This window comes from Nanorana parkeri, unplaced genomic scaffold (genome assembly GCF_000935625.1).
Source record: "Nanorana parkeri isolate BGI_ZX_2015 unplaced genomic scaffold, ASM93562v1 scaffold29, whole genome shotgun sequence".
Classification (NCBI taxonomy): Eukaryota; Metazoa; Chordata; class Amphibia; order Anura; family Dicroglossidae; genus Nanorana; species Nanorana parkeri.
The window spans coordinates 1,135,823-1,148,202 of NW_017306297.1; the positions used below are offsets into that span (position 1 = coordinate 1,135,823).

The 12,380-nt window shown below is 40.4% G+C and overlaps 1 protein-coding gene across 1 annotated transcript in view; it reads right to left on the reverse strand.

Moving 5' to 3' along the window:
* Window positions 1-12,380, reverse strand: part of LOC108795683 (probable cation-transporting ATPase 13A4) — an 83,784-nt gene that overhangs the window by 24,926 nt on the left and 46,478 nt on the right. The window contains exons 14-19 of the mRNA XM_018566981.1: window positions 8,133-8,283; window positions 6,982-7,059; window positions 6,600-6,756; window positions 5,652-5,769; window positions 1,751-1,875; window positions 481-644 (exon numbers count right to left, since the gene is read on the reverse strand). Coding sequence (XP_018422483.1) covers window positions 481-644; window positions 1,751-1,875; window positions 5,652-5,769; window positions 6,600-6,756; window positions 6,982-7,059; window positions 8,133-8,283 — 793 coding nt within the window. The remainder of the gene's footprint in view (window positions 1-480; window positions 645-1,750; window positions 1,876-5,651; window positions 5,770-6,599; window positions 6,757-6,981; window positions 7,060-8,132; window positions 8,284-12,380) is intronic.

Below are 12,380 nucleotides of genomic sequence, written 5' to 3' on the forward strand. Positions count from 1 at the left end.
TATTAAAATTATTATTTTTTTACATTTTTACTTTTTATTTAACTTTATTTTTGAATTTTTTTTATTTATTTAACTTTTTTTACATTTATTTCACTTTATTTTTTTTTACTTCTTATTAATGTAACTTTATTTTTTTTAACTTTTTTTATCTTAGTATATTTTTAAAACGTTTCTTTTTTTTTTTTACTTCATTGCTGGGAGCAATAGCCAGCCTGCTATTGGATATTTCAAATTGCAATACCAGCCTGTTAAACAAAATTACATCAGAATCATTTGCAATAATTTTACTTGTGGACACCTTATTCAGTACATTAACACGTGTTCAGTGTGTTAAAGTAAGTGGTGTATAAACATTTAAATCAGAAAAAACTTAACATGATAAAAAGGGACGTTTTTGAACATATATTTATCATTGCTAGCATATTTAATGGCATGTACAAGCAGTGCAGACCTGAAAGACAGTATATCTATGCTTCTTACCACATCATCGAAACGCTTTGTCTTCAGACCAGGTAGTAGGGTCCATGTGATTGAGGCCAGGTTAGTTTCATTGGGCTCCATGGCGTCAACCAGAATCACATTACTTCCTTCACTTATCATCCCAGAGTTTCTGGCAACAGTCACAGCTGTCTGAAGATTATCACCTAGAAGATAAACACTGCATTGTTATACAAGAGTGTGATACAGCACAGAGAACAAGGAAGTGTAATTAAAAGAGAACCATGGGGTAAGCCTTCTCTTCAGGGTCACGGTAGGACATATACTAACCTCTTCCCCTGACCCAAAGCTCAGTATATCACAGGCTATTGCCAGCCATATACTAAGAGCGCCGCAGCCGGGACGGATCCGGCAATACTGTTGTGATCCACCCAGCTGCGTGAGTGACAGCTGGCTCTGCCTATCTAGAGGCAGAGCCAGCTGCGTCCACCCCCTCCCCCGTTCGTTCATCAACTCAGCGCTGGAGGTTCGGAGAGGGGTGAATCCCTGCAGGCAGCAGTGACCCAACCTGTGACAGTTTCATTGTCACAGGTCGGCTCTAACTATGAGGATGAGTGGAAATCACTCACCTCATAGTTCTCCTTTAAATTGGATAATGTAATGTTCTCTGGAAAGTGTATACAACCTGGTCAGTACTAAAATTCTACGAATACCATTTACATAACTGTATTACCATATTAAATATTACTACAGTTTATTTGGTCAAATGACATTTGAAATAACATGGTTAACTGCTTGCCGTTCGCCTGTTGTAAAAAAAACGGACGGACGGCAAGCAGATAGAAAAAGAGATACATAGCAAAGGCCCTTTTTTTTTTTTAGTTTGGATAGAATAGGAAAGGATTAGTCCCAGCTGAGGAAATTCAACCTCTCCTTTTTTCAGGAAACATTAGGTGACGGGAATTCCATATCTTACAGTTGTCACCAAAACATGAGGTGAGGAAAAACCTTCCAATGGTGTAACCTATTCCAGTGACAACTGTCTAAGATGGCAAGTCCACTCACTTTTTAAATATTTTCTCTCACTTCCTATTGCGTCTCCAGGACAGGAAGTAAAGGGAAATCGCTCTCTCTCTCTATATCTATCTATCCATCTATCTAGCGAGAGAGAGAGAGAAAGAATCTACACACACACACTGTACATACATTTTAAATATAGGAAGGGGTTACATGTAAATGGTACAAATGTCACATCCTGGATCCCTCTTTACGAAACTGTGCCATGAAAATATAATAAACTAGTGATTTGTACCTGTTATCATTACAGTCCTGACACTCGAATTAAAGAGCTCTCGTAATACTGGCCTTGTTTCCAGTTTAAGACGATTTTCCATCACCAGAAGCCCAAGGAAGGATAAGTCAGATTCCACCTCATCCCTTATAGCAAAACACAGAATTGTTAATAAACCTGCAATAGCGTAAAAGTCAGGTGTGTAAAACAGGATTTGTACTTACCGTAAAATCAGTTTCTTGAAGCTCATAAAGTGACACAAGTTCAGTAGTAATTCTGAGGAAATTGGGTTATACTGCTGCTTTTGCCAAAAAGACGCTCATGTACATTTTCCAGCCACAGGAAATTTACAGTTTGCGACAAAATGCTCAGGTGTGAACGGGGGCCATAGGAACGAATAGGATTTTTTTTCCCCCGCGGTTTATTGTGCACTTTTATGTGCGACAAAAAGTCTAACAGGCCCACAAAACAACAAACTGGAAGCTGCCTAAAACACCTTACACCCAAAGCTGGCATCAGATAAAGACCTGATCTACCTGATAAAACTTAGAGAATGTGTGAACAGAAGGCCAGTTGGCCGTCTTGTAAACCTGGCAAACAGTTGCCTGATGTTGAAAAGCCCAGGAAGCTTTTTGACATCAGGCCACCTAGAGATGGCAAAAATGAGAAGCTGATACCTCCATTAAGGTCATCCCTTTTCCTGATGGGAGCAGTGGCAGAGAGATACTCTGGAACACCACAGATCACATTTAGACAATGGAGGAAATTTCCTTACAGTACACGGGAGCTGGACAAAGGGATGGAAAAGCTGAAACCACCTTAAGAAAGGAAGGAGGCCTTGACACCGCCTTATCCTTCTGGAAGACCAGGAAGGGTTCTTTACAGGACAATTGCAGATGAGGTGGGAACATGGAACACAACCTTGTGGGTGAGAGTAAAAAGGGGAATATCCCTGATAGGTTTAATGGGTGGTCTTTGAAGAGCAGATAGAACCAGATTCAAAACCAATTGAGTCACATGAGACACTCTGTACAAAGGTTTAACCAAGGAATGGAAGGTTAGTGGTCTTTAGAAACCGCCCACAAGTACCAAGATTTTCCCCTTGATGGTACTCTGGCCAAATACTGATCAGATTAGATTGCAACAAGGCCAGGATTCTCCCTATGGAGTATTTTCTGTAGTGAAAGATTCATTCCTTGCACCAAGAGAAGTAAGCATTCAATATGCAATTATAGTCCTTGTGACAGGTTGACTGCCTAGCTTTTAACAGCATAGAAATTACCAAATCAGAGAGACCTCTGTCACGATTTGGGCTTGAACAGCCATGCCATGAACCACCAACTATGAAGCAGGTTGCTAAATTGGTAAATTCCTTGGACTACGACATCCGGTCAATCTGGAAGATCCCACTGGGTGTCTACCAGCAGTTTGATCAAGTTGTAATACTACTTCCACCTGGGCCAGTCTGGAGCTAGGAGGAGCACTGGCATGCTCTTTATCTTGATCCTGCAGAGTTAGGAAGGATTTTCAGAGCAGGGAATGCATAGATCAAGCAGTACTGATCCCATGGGCCACCAAAGCATCCACTGCTACAGGATTAGGATGCAACAGGCTGTTCTATTTTTAAGGAGATTCAATAAGGACCAGTATGGTCTCAGACAACTGAAGCATGCATGGAGTGGGGTTATAACTGGTTAACCAAAGCCATATGTTTGTTTGCCAGTCTCCAATTCCTCCTAAAAACTGCAGTGTAACCAATTTGTCTCAAAATTACTACTGATTCTGTGTTCCTTAAACGAACTCTCCAGGCAAACAAAAATCTACCCTTGCTTTGGGACTACCCCCACACTGCAAAAAGTTAAGTGCTCGTTTTTGTCTAGGGACTGGAGTAAAGCAGGTAACTTACCTGGTTCCACTCTCCCAGCTCTTCCTTTCTCCCCCCAGCTGTGGAATGTCACTTGGCATCCTCACATTTAATACAGGTCTATGAAACCTGCATTAGACATGATGGTGTCAGCGGTCCTTAGGCTGCCGAAGCCCACAGGAGAAGAGGCTGCAGGGATCAGATCTAGCATCCCAGAGGGAGCCGATTGGAGCTTGTATCAGCTTAGTAAATATACTTTACTCCAGCCACTAGACATAAATGAGTACTTTACCCTTGCATTGTAAGGGGCAGCCCCATGGAAAATGTTTTTTGGGTTTTTTTGCACAGAGATGAGTTTTAATGAATTATAAAACATTATATTAAAAAGAAACCTGCACTGACAGATATGAGGGCTTCCCTTGCTGACCTTCTCCTAGGAATAACAGTGGTCTGCCTGCCTCTGACATGGAACAAGTATGCAGAACAGAATGTCAGCTTAAATCAGAATTCTCATCAATTCAGAAAGTATTAAAGCCACATGAGCAGTCAGGCTGTCACAAAGAGGTCAATAATGTAAGCCTACATATTCTCCTAGTACATGTTTTCTTTAATAAAGGGCCAACATATATCAAAGTACAAAATTGCATTAAAATCCTGCAAATGGCCTCATGAATACAATTAATTATTCAATAAAGTGCCAAATGTCCAAAAATTAAAAAACAAAATCAGAATACATAATTTAACTGTTAACATTAAAGTGAAACTCCAGCTATAGTTGTTTTAGACCACTGTATGGAATGGTTAAAACTAGACTTGTGCTCCGTCAAAAAATTTGTTCCGTTTAGTTTCGTAATATCCATTATTTCGTATTTCATAATTCGTATCCGAAACTCAATTCGGATTCGTACGAAATATGTATTTTTCGTTAGTTTCGGCACATTTTCGTAACTTTACGAACATTCGTTATGATGACGTTAAAAAGCAAAAATACCTTTGTTAATATTGGAGTCGATGTGGTAGTTGTTTTTTATCCGAAATACGAATTCCGTTAACGGATTCCGTATCCGAATTTCGTATTTCGGACTTAAAAAAAACTACCATCAACTCCAATATAAATGTACTTTGCTTTTTACCTTCAATATAACGAATGTTTGTAACGGAACAAAAATACGTATACGGAATTTTGTATTTCCTGCCTGTATCTGTAATGCAACTCTCAGCAGCAGAAGAGAACCTCTGATTGGTCAAGCAAAACGAAATACGAATTCCGTTAACGGATTCCGTATCCGAATTTCGTATTTCGGACTTAAAAAAAACTACCTTCAACTCCAATATAAATGTACTTTGCTTTTTACCTTCAATATAACGAATGTTTGTAACGGAACAAAAATACGTCAACGGAATTTCGTATTTCCTGCCTGTATCTGTAATGCAACTCTCAGCAGCAGAAGAGCACCTCTGATTGGTCAAGCAAAACGAAATACGAATTCCGTTAACGGATTCCGTATCCGAATTTCGTATTTCGGATATAAATTCGGAAACTGCCATTCGGATTTCGTATGCTTACGAATCTACGAAACGAATCGCACATGTCTAGTTAAAACCTGTGTCATACTTTTTAGCTGTATCCCTGTTTAGGAGATACACCTTTGTATCCTGTCTTAGTGTAGGGAAATACAAATGATGACAGTTGTCACTGGAATAGGGGACTGCAGTATCTCTCAACACTTGTTTTGGATCTTCTGTCAAAGGAGGAATTTCTCCAAACTACAGGGAGACATACTCTCACTTTCTTCTGTCACTCCTGGCCAAGAAGTGAGAAGGAATTCTTTTGAAGAGGGATACATACATTTCCTGCCTCTTCTACAAATCTGCATACCAACAATCATTTTATTAAGAAAGAAATCAGAAGATATTTATTTTAGCAGAAGGTAATAGGCTAGATTAGGTTAAATAATAACAGATACTTTTCATACATAAAAAAGAGCAGAGGTATTTCAGTTTTTCTACTGAGCAAGCTCATAAACCTGCAGCCATGAGTACATTTTGGAGCCTCACCGCTTTAAATCTTTGATTCTCTGACTTTCATTTTTCTCAAGAAGCTTGTATGCCAGACCAAGAACTCGAAATCCCTGCTTTGTGTAAAGCTCCAGCTCTTCCGTGAAGTTGATGGGAACTGTTTGATATAAATAAAATAGTCTCATTAGCTTCCTGCTTGACTACCAAGATTATGTAAATACTGAAATGATTGCAAATAACTTATTATTTGGCATTCCCTGATGTACTATGAATTTTGTGAGGATGGATCTGTCATTCCAATGCGTTTTCAGTATAGATGTTTTAAATGGTTAAAACCCCAGGTCATACTTTTTGGCTGTATCCCTATTAAAATGATTCACCTTTGTATCCTGTCCCTGTGAAGGAAAATCCAAATGATGACAGTAGACTGGGGTATCTCTCTCAACACCTGTTTTGGAGCCTTCTGTGAAAGGTGGAGTTCCTCCACAATATGAAGAAACTCTCTCTCACTTCCTGCTGTGGTTCGAAGACAGGACATGAGAATATTTTTTTTTCAATAGGGACAGATACAGAAATAAAAAAAACCTGACAAATATTCTACCTCTTCCCCAATTTTATATCAGTATGGCACCTATTCCAGCTTTATGGACATATTTCTGGCTTTGTCATAACGGTACTGATTGGGTCTCTGCTGACATGTGTCAGTACAGCATTGATTTTGGCTATGTGAACAGGTTTTTGGTTGTGCGATTTTATTCTTAAAGTTTTGTTTTTAGGTTTGCTTGTGCTTGTAATTATTTCTTGATGTTCATGTGCAACGAGGTAGTGGCAGCACAAGATAACTTATATCATCACCGAGTCTGTGTCATGGACTAGTCAATTCACGTAAGTGGGTGGGTGGAAAGGAAGGGGGGCTTTGGTTTCTATGCCTTGAGTACTAAAGGACCTTGTTCCACACTGCCTTCAGCATACAATAAATTGAGTAACCTGTGTCAGGCTTGCAGAACGAGGCCACCATCTCTGGGGCTCCTTTCATGTAGACAGCATATTCATCCCCATTAAGGATTTGTGTCACCACCGACATGCGCTGTAGGCCTGAAGAGAAAGGGAACTGCTGCAGGACAACAATGCCTTCAATGTCAACCTGCAATATAAGCATATATACCATTGAAAAAAAACAAACGTATGGCAGTATATATTAGGTATGCACATTATCTACAGCATAGTAGCAGAGGAGATACCTTACCCAGATTCTGCCTTCCTTCACTTCAGACTTGAACTTCAACATCAGTTATCAGTTATCCAGAAAGTACTAAATAAACACCAATGTTATCTCATATTTATTAATACCTAGGTGCTAGATTTTTACCTTTTTTGCTTCAGGGCCTGGTTTCACAATCATGGTTTCCATGGCCTCTTGATTTTGATTCCCTGAGGTATCAATCTCCTGAGGAAAAACAAATAGATGCTTATGTGTTCATGTGCCTAATGTTTGCATTGGTTTCCACTCGCATCTTAAAAACATACATGTAGGTTAACCAAATCAGCTCAGCCTGGCCAGTACACAGTGTGTATTTTTGATCTGCTTGTATGACTGTTATTTTGCATAGAAGAGGTCTCCACAACCAGCATTTTCTAAAACTGTGTTATAGTCACAGCTGTATAAATTAAGATGACTCAAACAAGTAGCACATCTCTGCTTCATCACTTTCTTCAGGGGGGTCCTAGGTGACATTAGGGGCCCCTGATGTCTCCAAAAAGAGGACCTGCCACATCTTTTGCTATCACATAGAGGGGTTTCTTAGCCCCCTATGTGATAGCAATAAAGTTAAGTGGAAAAAAAAATAGGAAAAAAAAATAAAGTTTCCAAAATAAAAGTCACACATAAAGAATGGAAAAAAATAAAAAATATTTTTAAAAGCCCCCACCCATACATACACGCATGTAAACATGCGTCAGGTGCGCATACCTGCAAAAACGATGATTGCGCCCATTACGCCGCATATGTTACATATCGCCACGAACGTCGCAGTGTGAGCGATAATTTTAGGGCCATCAATCAATGAGAAAACTAAATTGATGAGCGGTAAAAGCTTTTAAAGCGTCGCCTATGGTAAATTTTGGGTATTGTAGTTTTTAGCGATTTCACGGGTGCGCGCAATTTTTAGGCTTGACATGTTTGATGTCTATTTACCTGACGTGACCCCGTCTTTTATATTTTGCCAAAAATTTGGGTGATAATGATTGTTTCCCAGCAATGTAAAAAACACTTTTTTTTTCAAAATTTTCAGTAAATTTTCTGAATTATAGGAAAAAATAAAAACCCCAATGGTGAATAAATACCATGAAAAGAAAGCTCTATCTGTCCCCAAAAAAATGGTATAAAATAAATTTCAGTACAGCGTTGCATGACGGAATAAATGTCAGTCAAAGTACCGCAGTGCTGAATACTGAAAAATGGCCTGGCCAGGAAGGGGGTCTAAACACCTGGTCTTCAAGTGGTTAAACAAAAGTACATACCCAGCATGTGTACTCAAACATTTTCAGATCCAGCGGATCCCCCTGTACGATTCCATCCAAGAAAATCAGAGAATGGCAGGATGTCATAACTCCAAGGAGTGGGCCCCAGGAAAGAGAAGTGTTGTCGGTAATTGAAATTATATCCTGAAATCTAAAATTAAAAAAAAAAAAAAAAGTTTTAATACAAAAGTTAAACTTTTAATAGTTGTCAACTATTCTCATTGACGATTAGTTGGTTGGATCCTCTAGCTCTCTTCTCAACGCTGGGAGGAGGGCATAGCAAGCAGTTGGCGGGTGCAATAGCCAGGCTTCTATTTTCTATTGCAATTTAAAATGGCCAATAGCAGGCTGGTTATTGCACCAGCCCACTACCTGCTGCATTTACATTCAGCTGCCATCTGCAGAATCTTGCCACTGGCAGCTGACATTCCCTGGCTGAAGCTATCCAAGCACCATGCGCTTACAATACAATTAAAATGAAAAAAAAATGTGGTAAAAAAGTTATTTTCGGTTTTGGCCTGACAACTTCTGCTGCTGTAGCTGGGTTGCAGTGCCATTTATTTCTATGGCACCCCAAAAGCGCCTCCCACCCATAGTGTGATAGCCCGCACTGAAATGCACGGCACCACAATGCTGTGTGTTCCAGTGCAGTGCGATTAGAATAAAACTGCATGCACATTTTTTTTGCAAAGTAAACTCTGTTTGCAACACTGCATTTGTGTATTTTTATCTTACATTAACCGCTTGAAGACCAGGTGTACGCTGTACTGAAATTAATTTTATACCATTTTTTGGGGACAGATAGAGCTTTCTTTTGGTGGCATTTATTCAACACTGGGGGTTTTATTTTTTACTATATTCAGGAGAAATTACTGAAAATTTTGAAAAAAAAAACACGTTTTTTTTACATTATGTTATAAAACAACTAATATTACCCGCTTTTTTTGGTAAAATATAAAAGTCGGGGTCTCGTCGGGTAAATAGACACCAAACATGTCAAGCTTAAAAATTGCGGGCACTCGCGAAATCGCAAAAAAATAGCATACCCAAAATTGGCCATAGGCGACGCTTTAAAACGCTTTTACCGCTCATCAGTTTAGAATTATCAGTGATTGATGGCCCTAAAATTATTGCTCTCCTTCCGACGTTCACGGCGATATGTAACATGTGCGGCGTAATGGGCACAATCGTCGTTTTCGCAGGTATGCACACCTGACGCATGTTTACATGCGTGTATGTAGGGGTGGGGACTTTTAAAAAAAAAATGTTTTTTTTCATTCTTTTTTATGTGTAACTTTTTAAAAATTTGGGGGGAAACTTTAAATGTTTTTCCTTTTTTTTTCCACTTAACTTTATTGCTATCACAGAGGGGGCTGAGAAACCCCTCTATGTGGTAGCAAAATATGTGGCAGGTCCTCTTTATGGAGACATCAGGGGTCTCCAAGACCCCTAATGTCACCTAGGACCCCCCCACGGGAGGGGGGGAGCCGCGGAGGGGGGGGCGCACGTCGCAGGACCTCATACTTGCGATCCGCCGGCTCTATAGCCGGCGGATCGCTTGTATATTAACGGGTATCGCTGCCTGTTTTCATATAGCGGCGATTTCCCGCGCCCGAGCGGGCGGATGTAACAGGACGTGTATACACGCCCAGTTACATCCAAGAAGCTCCCGGCCGGCCGTGTATACACAACGGCTGGCCGGGAGGTAGTTAAGGATGGCATTTTTTTTTTAATCCGATTAATTAAAAAAAATGAATCTGCCAACTAATCGATTATGAAAATAAAATCATTAGTTGCAGCCCTAAATATGTCACAAATTCAGTGATTGTTTGCAAAAAAATTAAATCATTTTCCAATCTTAAACTATCTGAAAAGTTTTCATCCCAAAATTGCAGACGTCAGGTGAAATCAGTAAAAAAGTTAAAGCCAAAACCTTTGATAAAATGGAAGTTTGTACAGCTGCCTGTCTTCACACTTAAAAAAAACCCATTTTAAAGGTGCCCATACACTGCACGATTATCGTACGATAATCGTATGCGATCGGGTTTTCGTACGATAATCGAGCAGTGTGAACGGAGACGTGCGACCGTTTCTACTGTACGGTCGCACGTCTTCTGTCGAACCAGCATGTTCGAAAACCAGCCGGGAATCGTACGATTCTCGGCTGGTTAGAACGGTGCTCGGAAGACAAATGCTGAACGGGCCGGTGTGCGCACGCGCACACTGCCCGTTCAGCATTGCGGTCATCGGAAGCCCGCCCCTCAGGGGGGCGGGCTTGCGATGATCGAGAGTGCGATCTGCCTGTCCAAGATAGGCAGATCGTACGTTTTTTTAATCCCTTTACAACCATCGCAAGACTAAAGTCTTGTGATGGTTGTAGAGTGTATGTCCACCTTAAGAGACAGTCTGTGTGTCAGGGTGTGTCAGAGGATAAGTGGCTGAAATCTCCCCTTTAGGACAAAATGTAACAGTGGTTCTAAGAGCAATCATAGATTTTAGAACGCGATTAGACATGCAGGCAATTTCCTGATTTAGGAAGTCCAGTACTTTCCTTGGGGCAAACAACTGTATTCAGGTCTATGAAGAGAGGCAGAGGAGGCACGCTTGTAGACACCTCCTACCTCAGCTCATCAGGGGAAACACAAATGTAATTGGACAGGGTTTTTCAGCCTGTTTTCCCCCAGAAAAGCCTCAGCTGGCAGCACCTCTTGGTGCACTACAGACACTGGACTATCACCCAAACTAAAAATGGCCTGATTAGACGTAATCTAATGTCTTTTGTCACCATTACACTTCCCCACTCTATCCAAAACAGTTGTCACTGGGACAGCACAGTAGATGGTAAATCTCCCCAGCAGAGATACAGGCGGCAATAAAAAGGCAGAGGTTCGGTCTCTTCGTACTGTACTCAAAACTGAAAAAAGAATGCCCGGAGCGCTACTTTAACTTCTCAATGCATTGTATTAAATGAAGTTTCATTTAAACATTTTTAATGTCAAATTATAGGGGTAAACCTAACTGTGCAGAACAAAAAAAAAAAAAAAACAGTACATACAAGTCCAAACAGCCTAAATCTCATTAAAATAATAGTAAACCTCTACAAGCCTATACATGCAACTCCCTGAGCAATTCTACATAACCGAACAACAAAAGATAAAAATGCATTCCTGCAGTGAGTATTATTACTTCAGTCCACACAGCGAAGATTACAGATCAAAGTGTTCGGCAGCAGTTGGCCCCTCAGAACAGCAGCAAATGGCTAATGTTATACTGTAGATAGTACATACAAACGTATTGCGTTTGTTAATAATGGAATAAAAACACCACTTAAAAGAAAACTGAGCAAAGTGTATGGAAAAAGCTATTTTTATCCACAGCACTCAAATTTCCAATGGACCCCTTTAGCAGTTCCACTGAAAAGAAGGGAGGGCAGGGATTGAATAGGTCAGTCTGGCTGGTAGTTAAAGCATTATTTACAGAGATTTGATTTGGGTCAGGTCACCTGTCTCTGACAACTCAGCTGTCTTTCTCACACACGCACCGGTATTTTAATTCCATTTTTTAAAATAAATATGACATTACGCTCTTTGTCTTCACTGGGCCTAAGACAGCTGTCCCTGCTGCTTTTTTCTAATTACACCTTTATCTATAAATTTGCTGGTAGAAACTGCTGCATAGGAAAATAATTTTTGGCACTGAATAAAATCATATGTTCAATAACAGGAATGTAAAATATGTGAACTGGGATCCAAATTAGGATCTGAGCTGCATCATCTCAAGGACTTGGCCTTTATATCAACATTTTTATATTCATCAAATCTGGTCCAAAGAGGTAGACCTAATTTGTTATGTTTCCCAAACCCAGGAAATCAAAACCCCCACCTGAGGTTTGCCGACAATTAATTTGCCTTCCTTGGCTGGCCATACACCTTACAATTATCTGCAGATTTTCTGTTGTCAGATGGAAACGGTGCAACAGATTCCTCCACCTACACTTAACTGGGTGGATGGAGTAATCTCCACCTGGGCCAATCTGTTGCACTTTGTCCATCTGACCACAGAAAATCTGCAGATAAATTGTAAAGGTGCCCATACACCTTACGACCATCGCAAGACCTTTGTCTTGCGATGGTCGTATGCTTATTGAAAGCTCATACGATCTGCCCACCTTGGACGGGCAGATCGTACTTGCGATCATCGAGAGCCCGCCCCGCTGAGGGGCGGGCTTCCGATGACCGCAATGCAGAA